The sequence below is a fragment of the Erythrolamprus reginae genome, chromosome 7 (assembly GCF_031021105.1).
Source record: "Erythrolamprus reginae isolate rEryReg1 chromosome 7, rEryReg1.hap1, whole genome shotgun sequence".
Classification (NCBI taxonomy): Eukaryota; Metazoa; Chordata; class Lepidosauria; order Squamata; family Dipsadidae; genus Erythrolamprus; species Erythrolamprus reginae.
The window spans coordinates 34971510-34987195 of NC_091956.1; the positions used below are offsets into that span (position 1 = coordinate 34971510).

A 15686-nucleotide genomic window follows, 5' to 3' on the forward strand; every position below is an offset into this window, starting at 1 on the left:
CTATTTTGCAGTGTGCCTAGGGGTCGCCTGCGGGGGCCGAATGGGAATTTTTTGCAGCCTCGCCCATTAGGCCAGGCTGTTTTTTCGCCCATTCCACACTGGGGAGATGGATGTGCGGTTAGGGGGTGTTTTGCATTTAATTAGGTTGATTGGCTTACTTCTGGTCATTGGGTAGGCAGGTTAGGGGCGGAAATCTGGGTGGTTTCAGCAACTGCGCGTTCTCCCTTGGGCATCTTTGGGGATGATTGACAGGTTCTCTCCAAGCCCATGGTGGGTGCTACCTGCGCACTTGGGGGGAACCTGTCTTTGGGTCCCGCTATTGAAGTCCCAGGGTAGGGGTGAGCCGGCGGGACCCCCCTCATGCGAGTGTATGGCAGGATCTCAGGTGAGGGAGAGGTCCCTCACCTGGACCAGCATCGATTACGCCCATAGTTGCCCAGGAATGTTTGACCTTTTACGTCATTTCCGCCCCGGAAGTGTTTGTTTGACCCTGCAGGTCCACTGTTTCCGGGTCATAGTTGAGTATGTTGATTTATGCAAATTTATGCTAATTCATGCTAATTTAATTAATAAATTATGCAAATTTATTATAATAAAAATGACCCAAGTTTAAATCCAGCTCTTGTGTCCGAGTCGTTACTCCGTCTCTTCTGCAATAAACAAAGTGGGCCATACAATTGCTAGAAAGATGAAGGGGAAGGCTGTATTTGATTTTGGGGTTCAAATCCTCTATTAGGGTTGCCCAAATGTATTTGGGGACAGAACTGCCATCAGCAAGATTTCCTCTTTGAGGGAGATGGACAGTTCAGAAATGTAAAAACATAATTAAATAAAATTGTGGGTGAGGTCAGCCCCAAAATGTAAATATCAAAAACTGTTTATCTCATCGAAAGCTCTGTTATTGTGTTTTTCTTTTAAGACAAAAGATGTTAATATGTAAGTTGTTTTTTCTAATCTAAAACCTCAGTATTTTGTAGCCCAAGTATGCCCACCCATTTTCTGGAGAGCTTAAATGACCTCTCTGCTAAAGGGTTTCACTTTATGAGCAAGAGTTGGCTGCTGACAGCTCTCGTTGCATTTTAACTATTTTAATTTCTCAAGCTGTTCTGGCACCCTGCCTGATTTGTAACTCCAGGTTGTAGATATTGCTAATAAAAAGGAAGGTATTCAGACCAAATGGTTTAGGTTTTCATGAAGGCTGTGACTGTCACTGATCTTCAATGTCTTTTTCCCCATTTCTAATCTAATGATTGGTATATAGGGCAGCTTTTTGCAAGCAAAGAAGCTTTTTGTATTTGTGAACAGGTAATCTTTGAATTATAACTTTCATTTTAGTGATCATTCAATGTTATAATGGCACTGAAAAACTGTTTTTCACACTTACGACCTTTGCAGCATCCTTATGGTCACGTGATCAAAATTCAGATGGTTGACCACTGTCCCACATTTTTGACGGTTGTAGTCACCCAGGATCATGTTTGAAACCTTCTGACAAGCAGAGTCAATGGCTAGATTCACTTAACAGCCATGTTACTAACTTGCGATTCACTTAACAAATGTGGCAAGAAAAGTCATGAAATGGGGCAAAACTTATTAAATTTCTCACTTAGCAACATAAATTTTGGGCTCAACTGTGGTCAAGGAGAGGCCAGGCAAGGAGAGGCCAAGAGTGACAAGGAGTGGCTGGGAGGGGAGGGGTGAGGCAGGGCTGGGTGTCATAAGGAGAGGCATGGCGAGGTGAGGTGCCCTCGATATGAGTGACATTAAGTTGGCCATGCCCATCCAGTCACATGCCCACCCAGCCACGCCTACCCAGCCAGTCATTATGACAGAAAACTGGTTATTAAATTATTTGAATCTCACCACTGGATGGGGCTATGGGCTGGAAAATGGCAAAAAGAGTGCCATCCTGATATCATGTAAGCTTTCGTTCTTTTTTTTATTCCCTTTGGCAGACCATTGAGACAAAGCTTGTGTTCTGTTATGCTGTGTCAATTTGACAAATGCAATAGTTCCTGCAACTGCCTCTGACAGTGAACCATAAGACCAGGCTTTGCCTCCTGAAATGTTTCATTGAATGTTTTTCAGTAAATCTATGGGACATTAGCTAAGCAGGAATTCCCTGAATGGAGAAATAGACTGAAGTCCACAGTCATGAAAGAGAGAATGATAGCCTCAATCTTTACTAAATTAGATCTCAGAAAAGCATACTACCAAGTCCATATCAGGGTGGGAGATGAATGAAAAACTGCCCCTAGGGAGCTTCCAATTGAGAGTAATGCCTTTCAGACTGCAGGAAGCCCTGGCAGTGTTTATGCAGTTAATAAATGAGGTGCTGCACAAGCCCCTCTATAGGTTGGTCCTTGTTTAGTTGGAGATATCCTCATCTAAACTGAGACCATGAAGACCACATACCTCTGGTCTGCCAGATACTGGAAAAACCTCTGTCGGCAAACCTGTACATCAAGCTGTCAAAATGTGAATTTCACCATGCACGGTGAACCAAGTGATCACTTGGACTACCAACATCACTTGGGCTACCAACATCACTTGGGCTATCAAGTGCTAAATGAGGGCAAAGAGATGGACCCAGCCAAAGTACAAGCTGTCCTTGGTTGGCATCCACAGACAACTACAAAGCTTCCTAGGATTCACAAACTTTTATAAGAAATTCATCCCCCTTTTTTGCAAAGATTGCCAAACCCATGACAGACCTCCTAAAGACAGGGAACCAGGGATAACTGGCCACCCAGAACTAATGAGGCTATGGGAGAAAATCACAATGAACCTTTTTAGTGGAGTTGCCAAAGAGTAGGGGGAACACAGTGATCTGGACTGTGATAGACATATTCTCCAAGCAGGCATACTTCGTACCCTACAGTGGACTACCCTCAGCCTACCAGCTAGCCAAACTGTTCCTAAAGTCCATTTATCACCTGCATGGAGTGCCATAAAGAATTATGTCAGACAGAGGGGTCCAGTTCACGGCTAAATTTTGGAAGGAGTTCCTGTGATTCATTGTATCATCCCAGGGCCTTAGTTCAGTCTTTCTTCTGAGCACCAATGGGGGCAGGGCAGAGAGACTGAATGTCATGGTAGAACAGTATCTGAGGTATTACATCAGTAGTCCTGTTTACTGAATTGCATACAGTTATTTATTTATTTATTTATTTATTTATTTTATTTTATTGGATTTGTATGCTGCCCCTCTCCAAAGACTCGGGGCAGCTCACAGCATATATAAAAACAGAACAATAACGTAAATCCAATTAATATTACAATTTAAAAACAATTAAAAAAAAAACTTATGAACAAAACATTCAACAATCATACTTAAAACATTCAGTGGTCAGAGGGAAGATCTAAAAGTCCCAAGCCTGGTGGCAAAGATGAGTTTTTAAGCTCTTTCAGAAGGCAAGGAGGGTGGGGGCACTGCAAATCTCTGGGGGGAGCTGATTCCAGAGGGTCGGGGCTCCCACAGAAAAGGCTCTTCCCCAAGGTCCCGCCAGCCGACATTGTTTGGTCAATGACACTTTAAGGAGTCCAACTCTGTGGGACCTCACCGGTCGCTGGGATTCGTGCGGCAGAAGGTGGTCTCGGAGATAATCTGGCCCTGTGCCATGTAGGGCTTTATAGGTCATAAGCAACACTTTGAATTGTGCCCGGAAATTGATCGGTAGCCAATGCAGTCCGCGGAATGATGGCGAGATGTGGGCATTTCTTGGACGGCCGAAGACTGCTTGCACGGCTGCATTTTGGACAAGTTGAAGTTTCTGAACACTCTTCAAATGTAGCCCAATGTAGAGAGCATTGCAGTAGTCGAACCTCGAGGTGATAAGGGCATGAGAGACCGTGAGCAAAGACTCCCTGTCCAAATAGGGCTGCAACTGGTGCACCAGGCGAACCCGGGAAAATGCCCCCCCTCGCCACAGATGAAAGATGGTGTTCTAAAGTTAGCTGTGGATCGAGGAGGATGCCCAAGTTGCAAACCCTCTCTGAGGGACTCAATAATTTCCCCCCCAGGGTGATGGACGGACAGATGGACGTGTCCTTGGGAGGCAGTACCCACAGCCACTCCGTTTTGTCTGGATTGAGTCTGAGCCTGTTGGTACCCATCCAGACCCTGATAGCCTCCAGACATTGGCACGTTACTTCCACTGCTTGGACATGGGGTGGAGATGTACAGCTGAGTGTCATCAAACAGATGGACTAAGACGGGCCCCTGTCACCTCAACTGACTCGTCAGTCGACTCTGCACTCCAATTGGAGTCAAGGCCAGTCCGGATCTGAGCGATTTTGTCCGCAAAAAATTTATTACAAGCCTCAGCACTACCCTGCAAGGGTTCCCCAACTCCCCCCTGATTAAGAATGGAGCGAGTCACCCTAAACAGGGCAGCCGGGTGAGATTCCGCAGACACAATAAGGCCGACATTGTATGCACGCCTTGTTGACCTGATCGCCACTTTGTAAATCTCAATATGAGCTTTTACAAGTGTTTGGTCAGATTCGGATCTGGTATTTCTCCAATGCTTCTCTAGAGTTCTCTTCTGGCATTTCATTCCCCGGAGCTCCTTGGTAAACCAAGGAGACCTCCAGGGTCTGTTGCCAGAGAGAAGTCGCAAAGGTGCAATTTGGTCTAGAGCCTCCGTCGCAGCCATATTCCAGGCTGTAGCAAGCTACTCTGCCGAACTGTGGACAAGTGAATTTGGCATAACCCCAAGTGCCCTTTGAAAACCTTCTGGATCCATCAGGCATCTGGGGTGGAACCTCCTAATCGGTTCCACCTCCCTGCGGGGAAGGATTGAGCCTTAAAATTAATCTGCAGTAGAAAATGATCTGACCATGACACTGGCAACGTTTCTAAGTCCCTTAATATCAGATAATTACTCAACTGTCCCGAGAGGAAAACCATGTCGAGAGTGTGTCCCCTCTCATGGATTGGGCCCTGAACTACTTGGGTCAGGTCCATGGTTGCCATGGTGGCCATGAACTCCTGCGTCAACCCTGAGGGTTCACCGAGTGACGGCAGATTAAAATCCCCCAAGACAATAAATCTGGGGGACTCCACCTCCAGCCCGGCTACCACCTTGAGCAGCACAGGCAGGGCTGTTGACACACAGCTGGGAGGCAGGTACGTGAGCAACAAGTACCCCTAGGTCCAACTTCATAAGAAGGGACTCACAACCCGCAATCTCAGGAGCAGTGAGCCTACGCAGCTTGAAGGTCTTCTTGGCTATAATTGCCACTCCTCCCTCCCTTCCCTGGGGTTGTGGCTGGTGCCATACCTGAAACCCGGCTGGGCACATTTCCAAGAGAGGAACGCCCCCACTGCGCCCAGCCAGGTCTCAGTCACACACGCCAGGTCTGCCTCCTCCTCCAGGAGTAAATCCTTTATTTATTTATAGCAGACCTGGCATTGAGCAGCAACAGCCTGAGCCCAGGGTCTGGATTTCGCTTGTCACCAGTTCCCTGGGTTGAGTCCATGGGGCCGGAACAAGGGACCACTTTCAAGCAGTGGTCCCTTGTTTCCCATGAATGGCCTACCCCATGTATCCCACCATATCTGCCTCTCCCCAGCATGACTGGAATATCCAGACCCTCCACCACCCCAGAGATAGGCACCCCCACTCCTCCTGCCTCCAAGCCGTCAGACCAACTGTCCCTTCCATACATTACATCCCAGACATCCTCTCCACCCAATCATATTCATACATTCGTCTTAAAATTGATAAAGTTAAAAAACTTAAATAAAGTTAAAAACAAAGTTTATATTAACCCATAAATAGTGTCCCATCACAATGACATTCACTATCATTTTACATACACATAATCAGTCACTCTACTCCCCATCCCACCCCTACAATAAAATAACCTTAGCAATATATCTAAAAACAATTATTAAAAAATGTGTAAGATCCAATATAATATTGTTAATGCTATTCACAACACAGGACTAACTCCGTTCAAAGCAGTGAGCAGCATGGACTTTGTCCCAATGCCAGAATATCCAAGGGATCTCCCAGTGAGCTTGACAGACTGGCTGTCTGTCATGGGAAAATGTCAAGAAATTGCTAGCTAAAGCGGCATAGACCTATAAGAAACAGGCAGACAAATACCAAGCCCTGCAATGCCATTTCAGCTGGGGGGAAAGATCTACCTCTCCAACAAATACTTGAGGTTAAAACTCTCTAGCAAGAAACTGGAACCCAAGTTCATGGGGCCATTCTCCATCATGAAAATTATCAACCCAGTCATGGTATAATTAAACTTGCCCCAACTACTAGGGAAGATATTCCATAGGAGCCTTTTAAAACCCATAGTTGTGACTCCATGGTTGTAGGGGGCCAAACCTATTATAAAGTGACACATATCCTCGACTCAAGGTGGCACAAGAGACAGCCCCAATGCCTAATCAAGTGGAAGGGCTACCCCTTATTAGAGGCATCTTGGGTAAAGAGCAGAAACATCGAAGCTGACCAAGTCATAGTTAAAATTCAACAAAGCCTGGGGGGGGGGGGGGTGTTGCACTCCTAAAATCTATACCTGTACTCAAACTGTTTTTGTCTTGCACAGATCATCTTCAGGATGGAAGCTGAATGTCAACTTGTGAAGCATTACTGATCTGCTCTTGAGTTGCCATAGGCAGAGGGATGGGGAATCAAACATTGCAGCTGCATTGAAGAACTTGCACTTCAGTCAAAACAAAGCACGTTCCAGCTGGACATGTCAAGGTCATATTTATTTATTTATTACTTACTTACTTACTTACTTACTTACTTACTTACTTACTTACTTACTTACTTACTTACTTACTTACTTACTTATTGGATTTGTATGCCGCCCCTATCCACGCAGACCCACAGTGGCCAGAGGAAGGGACCTCTATCAACTGTAAAATTGCTTTGTTGGAGAATGTGACTGATGACACAACTTGGGGGGGGGGAGGGGAAAACAGGGTCAGAGCCAGGATGCAAATTAAATGAGAGTTTGCTTCATTTGGTCCGTGCTGACATGAAGCTCATAATAAATAACTGGATTTCTTTGAAGCCTGGCTTAAGGCTCATGATCTAATTAGGGCATTAATCAAAACCCTGACATTACTATTCTAGTGACCTGAATGACCCCAAAGGATGAATTCTATTCTCTGAAAAACCATCACCTTCCTATTTAGGCCAGTCAATCAAGGCATATCATGTGTAAATAAAATCTAGGACGTTCTATTCTATGGAGGATTTGGGTTAGTAAGCATGTATTACTTTTGCTCTTGGAACCCATAGAGACAAACCACAGAGCTATTTTCCAACCTCAAACAGCAGATAGTTTATATTAGTTAGGAATGAAAAAAAAAGAAAAATTAAGAGAGATCCATAGAATCTATGGATAACTGAAAAGTGCTTTCAAGGTCACATTCCTATCACCTACCCCAGGAGTCTGCAACAAACACTCAAAAAGCCAGTTGGAGGGAGGGAGAGAAGGAGAGAAAGAGAGAGACGTTTTGCATAACGGATCTCTCTCACCCATTCACATGACCCACTCACATGACATCTCCCCAGCCATGCCTAGCCAGGTTTTGTGGCTCCTGGTGTTTTATTTTCTATGGGAAATGGATCTCTCTCTTCCCCCCTCCCTCTCTCCCTCCCCCCTCTCTCTGTCTCATTTTTCTCTCTCGCTCTCTCTTTCTCTCTTCTATCTCTCTGCTTTCTCTCTCTCTCTCTCTCCCTCCCTCCCTCCATGATCCATCCATCCATGCTCTCGTGCACAGCTTCACATGTCATGTGAATTCAACCACTTGGGCTGTGGAGGCGGGTGGTGGAGACTGGAAGACAAAGCCAAGCATTGGAGATTCATGCAAAATGATGCAACTCTAACCCAGATCCTGTCAGGGACATCCCCCCCTTCCTAAGGGATTGCACAGCATAGAAGTTGAATAAATTAAATTAAATTAAATTAAATTATCTCTCTCAAGGTTAGCTTCCTCCTTGGAGGTATCAAGCAAGCAAACAAACAAACATGTTCTCCACCTGGGAGGTGGCAGTGCCGAACCCCACTTTTGGCTAGCGAATAGAGAAGGTACTGGCTGATCTCTATACACTGGTAGAATGCAGAGGAACCACTGAGAGGCTTCTGTGGCAGCTGCACCTTGTGAGGAGCCCTGGTAGGGTCTCCTCTCTCTGGCTCCATAAGATGCCGTCAGCCAGTGCCACTTCGTTCTCCACCAGCTGGTGAGGTGTTGACGCAGCATCTCCTGGATGGAGGGGACCTTGACAGCAGTGGTAAGAAATGGGCAGAGGCTGGCAGGTGGGTGCTTACTCACCTGCTCCAGGAGGGATGGCTCAGCCATCCAGGGGAGGTGGGCACCATAGCAGGTGGGGAAGAGCTGGGAAAGATGTGCGAGCCAAACATTTAGAGTGAGCTTGGCAGAGTTTGCAAGCAGGCTCGGTGGAGCTGGTTAACAGGGAGGGAGACCCTGGCATGTTTGGTTCACTTCAGCATGGGGTGGGAATGTGAAGGTGGAGGAAATCCATGCCTTCATTCCTACTCTGGAATATGGAATTAGTCTCCATCTCTTGCCATTGCCCTTATCTTCTCAGGCCAGGTAAGCAGTGACTGGGAGGGGAGGGCAAGGGGTGAGGCCAACCAGTGGTGGAACCACCTGACAGGGAGCTGCAGCAGAGGGATGAAAGAGATGTATGTGCCTCCGGAGCTGCAGGTTGTTGGCACCCGACCGACACATTTCATTTGTATTAATACAGGTACAGTAGTTCTTATTTTATGACTTCAACTGAGCCCAAAATTTATATTGCTAAGTAAGAAATTTGCTAAGTGTGTTTTGCCCCATTATACAACTTTTCTTGCCACATTTATTAAATGAATCACTGCAGTTGTTAAATTAATAATACAGTTGTTAAATGAATCTGGTTTCTCAGAAGGTTGTAAAAGGTTATCAGTTGACCCGGATATACAGCAACAGTCATAAATGTGAGTCAGTTGTCAAGCATCTGAATGTAAATCACATGCTGCATGGGCATGCTGCAATGATCATAAGTCATTTTTAAATGTAAAAAATTGTCATATGTCAATTTCTTTGGTGATGTTGTAGCTTCGAACAGTCATTAAGTGAACTGTTGGAAGCCAAGAACTACCTGTATGTATATGGATGCACATAGAACAGAGAAAACAGGTTTGGAAGGCATCTTGAAAATCTTACAGTCCAACCCTCTTCTCAACAAAGGAGACACTATACCATTTGGGACAAATGGTTGTCCAACCTCTTCTTGAAAACATTCAGTAAAGAAGCACTCACAACTGGTTCCACTAATTAATTGTTCTCTTTAGTTCTAGCTTTGATCTCTTAAGATCACCTTTTCTCTGTAAAATACCTTCAAGTACTGTAAGGTTGCTAACGGAGGTGATATTCACATGATTTCCCTACCGGTTCACTCAACACCAAAAATGGGGTTTAGGACATTTAGCCTCCGCCAGTTGGATGAAGCTCTTTCCTCCGCAGCAGCTGATCGGCCGCTGCCTTCACTCCCTCGCCCAAAGGCCCCTAGCTCTTGGCCCCAGCCCTTTGGCCACAAAAATCCAAATTCAGCCACAGCCTTTTGGCCACATGGGACACTTCGCCACCATCCAATCAGAATTGTTGTTACAAAATGCTACTTTTGGAAGGAAAGAATGGGACAGTTTGCTCTTTCATACACAAACACACACATTGAATGATAGAGATGGAAGGGACCTCGGTGGCCATCTAGTCTGACCTGACCCACCTTCTCATTCAGGAGACTTATAGAATGATAGAGAGAAAAGGGAACTCAGTGGCCATCTAGTCTGACTCCCTTCTCATTCAGGAGACTTACAGAATGATAGAGAGGGAAGGGAACTCAGTGGCCATCTAGTCTGACCTGACCCACCTTCTCATTCAGGAGACTTACAGAATGATAGAGAGGAAAGGGAACTCAGTGGCCATCTAGACTGACCCCTCTTCTCATTCAGGAGACTTACAGAATGATAGAGAGGAAAGGGACCTCACTGGCCATCTAGTTTGACCCACCTTCTCATTCAGGAGACTTACAGAATGATAGAGAGAGAAGGGACCTCGGTGTCCATCTAGTCTGACCCCCCTTCTCATTCAGGAGTCTTAAAGAATGATAGAGATGGAAGGGGCCACAGTGTCCATCTAGTCTGACCCCCTTCTCGGCTAATGATCCCCCCCTGTTTGCAGAGAGAGAAAGAGGTCCGTTCATGCTGTGGGCATCTAAACGATCCCATGCCCTTTTCACCCCCTCCTCTGTCCATGTGGACAGTCCACAAAGTGGGGGGGGGGGAAAGAGTGTTGGAAGGGACCCTGAAGAAAAAGAGAGAGAGAGAAATGCAAAGGGAGTTTTAGAGAGGAGCATGTAGCAGTGTGTTCCCCCAGTCAATGTTCCTTTCGCATCTGCCTTGAGGCATCGTAAAAATTCCACAGATAATCATGACAAGCAGGTCATAAAGGGGCCCCAGACAGCAAGCAGCCTTCACTTCTGTCATTTGCTAATAGAATCCTACCTATCTCTCTCTCACACCTACCCACCTGTCTTTTGTGAGGACCAATCTGATTGGCTTCCCAAATTAGCTTGTTGTGAGACAGGGAGTTCCACCAGCCAATTTAGCACCCCAGAAATTTGACCAGGAGACCAATTCTCCTGCTTGTGAAGAGGGCTGGACTAGATGGCCTCTGAGGTACCATCCATCTCTATGACTCTGTGTCAGTTTCCTGCTTGAGGAGGGGTGCTGAGTAGAATTGGTATGTGTGGGTTTGTGTTTGTGGGTGTGAAAGAGCTCACAATGCCCCCTCCCCATCCCACTTCTGGGGACCCTCAAGACGAATGAAGGAGGGGTGAAAAGAGGCATGGGTCCCCAAAGTGTGGGGGGGCAGGGGGCTTTGTGGGAAAAAATTGGGAAGGCTAATGATCCTTTCCTTTTTGCAGAGAGAGAGAGGTCTGTTCATACTCTGGGCATCTAGACGATCCCATGCCTTCTTCTCCATTCATGTGTAGAGTCCCCAAAGTGTGTGTGGGGCGTTGGGAGCTCTTTCACACACACACACACATACACACACACACACAGAGACACACACATGATCAGCAGCAATGAACTTTTGTTTTCAACAAAGCTAAACTCCAATGCTTATCCCATCAATAGATATGGAATCAAAATCACCAAGTACAGAATTCCTATATCTCCTTGAAATGCTAATTGTTTTAGGAAACTCCTGTTTCTTTGGTGTGGATATATGGTAAAGGGGTCATGAGGTCTATTGCCCCAACTAAATGTGACCCGGTATGCCAATTTGTAGAATGATAACTTCTATCTTTTCCTCACTCTTTTGTTAATTCCTGTTTCTTTGAAGATGAGGACCTTTTTCACACACACACACAAACACACATACACACACACAGACATGTTTGTCTTTGGGTTGCACTCAGCCATTCTGGTGTTTTGGGAAATGTACAACATTAACACTTGATTTGAAATGGAAGCAATGAACACTCACACTTAGGAATGAATTTGTCAGAAGTGAGGGTAGGGGGCCACCCCTGCCCTCCATCTATACACATTTAACAAGAGTTGGAAGGGACCTTGGAGAGTCCACAAAGTGTGAGGGGAAGGGGGGAAAAGACTTGGGGTCTAATGATCCTCACAAAAGATGGGTGGGTGGGACAGAGAGATAGGTAGGATTCTATTAGCAAATGACAGAAGTGAAGGCTGGTTGCTGTCTGGGGCCCCTTTATGACCTGCTTGTCATGATTATCTGTGGAATTTTTATGATGCCTCAAGGCAGATGCGAAAGGAACATTGGCTGGGGGAACACACTGCTACATGCTCCTCTCTAAAACTCCCTTTGCATTTCTTTCTCTCTCTCTCTTTTTCTTCAGGGTCCCTTCCAACACTCTTCCCCCCCCCACTTTGTGGACTGTCCACATGGACAGAGGAGGGGGTGAAAAGGGCATGGGATTGTCTAGATGCCCACAGCATGAATGGACCTCTCTCTCTCTCTGCAAACAGGGAGGGATCATTAGCCCTCCAATCTTCCCCCCCCACACACACTTTGTGGACTGTCCACATGGAGAGAGGAGGGGGTGAAAAGGGCATGGGATTGTCTAGATGCCCACAGCATGAACGGACCTCTCTCTCTCTCAGCAAACAGGGAGAGATCATTAGCCGAATGAGAAGGGGGTCAAACTAGATGGCCACTGTGGCCCCTTCCATCTCTATAATTCTGTAAGACTCCTGAATGAGTAGGGGGTCAGACTAGATGGCCACCGAGGTCCCTTCCCTCTCTATCACTCTGTAAGTCCCCTGAATGAGAAGGGGGGTCAAACTAGATGGCCACTGCGGCCCCTTCCATCTCTATCATTCTGTAAGTCTCCTGAATGAGAAGGGGGTCAGACTAGATGGCCACTGAGTTCCCTTTCCTCTCTATCATTCTGTAAGTCTCCTGAATGAGAAGGTGGGTCACATCAGACTAGATGGCCACCAAGGTCCCTTCCCTCTCTATCATTCTGTAAGTCTCCTGAATGAGAAGGGGGTCAGACTAGATGGCCACTGAGTTCCCTTTCCTCTCTATCATTCTGTAAGTCTCCTGAATGAGAAGGTGGGTCACATCAGACTAGATGGCCACCAAGGTCCCTTCCCTCTCTATCATTCAATGTGTGTGTTTGTGTATGAAAGAGCAAACTGTCCCATTCTTTCCTTCCAAAAGTAACATTTTGTAACAACCGTTCTGATTGGATGGTGGCAAAGTGTCCCATGTGGCCAAAAGGCTGTGGCTGAATTTGGATTTTTGTGGCCAAAGGGCTGGAGCCAAGAGCTAGGGCCTTTGGGCGAGGGAGTGAAGGCAGCGGCCGATCAGCTGCTGCGGAGGAAAGAGCTTCATCCAACTGGTGGAGGCAAAAAGTCCCATTCCCCCAAAAATGTTAGAGTGCATGAGCACATGTTTGCTTTGGTGATGCATGCATCTTCTGTGCCTGCATGAAACCTTCTCTGCATGTGCATGACCTTTTGTGCATGTGCATGATCTTTATGCATGTGGGCACCCTTCTCATCATGCACACGGCCTTCTGTGCATGCACTTTACTCCTGTACGCAGCTTGCATGCATAGTGCCAGGGTGGGTGGATGGGGCAGGTGGGGTAGGCCTACTCACCCACAAGTCGCTACTACCATTTCAAACGAACTGGTCTGAACCATCTGAATACCACCTTTGTTGCTAGCATGTCATTCCTAGTCTTTCTCTTCATTAGACATACTTAGTTCCCATAAACATTCATCTATTTAGTTTCCATATCTCTTATGTTGCTTTTCTCTACACTTTTTCTAGATTTTTAAGAATATTTTTGTATCATGGTGACGAAAACTGGATGCCATATTTCAAATGTGGCCTCACAAGTGCAATATAGAACAGTATTATTACTGCTTGTGGTCTTGATGTTTTCTCTGTTGATTCAGCCCAGGACTGTATTGGTTTTTTTGGTAGTTACAGCACAGTGCTGGCTCATAAGCTTTTGACCACTGACTACATTGCTCTCACAGTTACCACTGTTGAGCCAGGTGTTGTCTACCTGTACATTTAATTTGATGTTTCCTTTATATGTCTAGTACTTTACTTTTTTCACTACTGAAGTGCATGCGTTGGATTCTTTACTTACTTTACTCTGATATTTCTTACATCTGTTAAAAAAATTCTCACACCCAGGCCCATAATACAATAAAAACAGATAATCAGCATAAGTTGATCAACAGATTTTCCAAATTAATTTTAAAGTTTTTTACTTTATAAATACATTTATGGATGTATGCAGTATACAAATATATTTCTAGGCTAATTTTGGGAGAAATATATTTAAACAATAAATACTAATATTAAAATCACTGACTATTTAATATCTTATACTAATTATTGACATGATGAACTATTGAATATTATGAATATGTTCTAATACTCATTCCTTTCATATTCTCTAATTCAAAATTTATTTTTCCAAAAATTATTTTCCAATTAAGAGGATTAGGCCACTTTATAAAGCCTATTTACATTTGTAATATGAATTCACTAACAGATCGATTTGTTTGGAGTGCTACAATCTTCTGCTTCAACAATGCTTGTCCAGATAAATAGGAAACTATATCAACTTTCAGAGATATACCTGAACTTTTTGCATCTCCACTTTCTTCCTCTCATTGGTGGCTTTTTGTGCTGCTTTCTTCTGATGTTGAGGACCTTTGCCAAAGAACGTGTAGTTGACAAATGCATATTCCAGTAAAGCAAGGAATACAAACACAAAGCAGCCCATAAGGTAGATGTCAATTGCCTTCACGTATGGGATTTTGGGAAGGGTTTCCCTGAGGTGAGTGCTAATGGTGGTCATTGTCAGCACAGTGGTGATTCCTATAGAGAAGGAAAGAATTACCTTTCTAAAGATACCACAGCAAAGAATTCTAGCACAGGCATCCACCTTAATATCTGAGCCATTTCATATAAAGACTTTTAGCATCTTTTCCATTGTATCATTCAGATTTGGGGAATTATAACTTTCAAGACTTGCCACAATGAATAGCTGAGACCTTAGAGATTTGGGGACAATAGGAGAGAATATGAGTTTGTTTCTTTCTAAAGCAGAAGAAGCTTAACTACCATGATTTGAATAATATTCTATGTACAATGTTGCCTGATATAAAATGTTTTATATTTTATTGCCTTATGAATTGGAGGATATGTGCTGATTCTTAAGTTACAGAAAGTTCTCTACAACTACGTTTCACCAAGTTAGAATATTTGACCTGAATATTTGATCTAGCACATCTTCATATGAAATTCTTATATGCAGAAATCAAAGATTTTGTATAGACGTTTGTCAGTTAAACGTATATAATTATGACATTATTGTTGAAAAAAATCTTTGGCATTTTTAAGATAAATTTGTATCACTATGTTTTCTTCCCATCTACAAGATTTGATTACTTGATTATGTACCATTAAGTTGGTTTTGGTTCTCAGTGACCACACTGACAGATTTTCTTCAGGATGATCTATCCCCAACAAGGCGCTTTGGGTCTTCTAATGGTATACTATTTGCCATATAATTAAGTTGGTCATCCTCATCTTTTCTTTCCTTCCTTGTTCTTCCTATAATATTCACAAAATATGATCATTTGAGCCTGGGTGTTTGTGCCTCGAGTGAGAATTTTGAATTGATTTTATTATCCATTTCTTAGCTTTCTTGGCTATCTTGGGTATTCTCAACTTCTTCAACACCAAACTAAATTTCAAAAGCATCACTATTCTTTCTATCCTGCTTCTTCAATTTTATTGCTTCCATAGAGTGTCATAAGGAAAACCACTGCTTACATTGCCTGGTACCTGTTTATATAAAATATATTTTGTGGTATATTGGAAGTGACACTTTTCTGTACAGAATTTCATCTTTGTTTGATCTTCTTTGAGTTAGTTTCACTCTACAAACTACTACTAGACTTTAGATAAAATAATCAATTTTTTTAAAATTTCATTTCATTTCATCTTATATTTTATTTTATTATTTTATTTTATTTTATTTTATTTCAATTTTCATTATTGTCATCAGCTATTCAGTTATATCTGACACTTGGCCAGTCTATGGATCAGTACTTTGCATGCCCCTCTGT

At 44.1% G+C, this 15686-nt stretch overlaps 1 protein-coding gene across 2 annotated transcripts in view; it reads right to left on the reverse strand.

Annotated features, from left to right (window-relative positions):
* Nucleotides 1–15686, reverse strand: part of GABRB1 (gamma-aminobutyric acid type A receptor subunit beta1) — a 163537-nt gene that overhangs the window by 20909 nt on the left and 126942 nt on the right. The window contains exon 8 of one of the 2 annotated variants that reach the window (XM_070756591.1): nt 14195–14430. In XM_070756591.1, coding sequence (XP_070612692.1) covers nt 14195–14430 — 236 coding nt within the window. Of the gene's footprint in view, nt 1–14188; nt 14431–15686 lie in introns of both variants that reach the window. The other variant, XM_070756590.1, reaches the window with a different exon arrangement.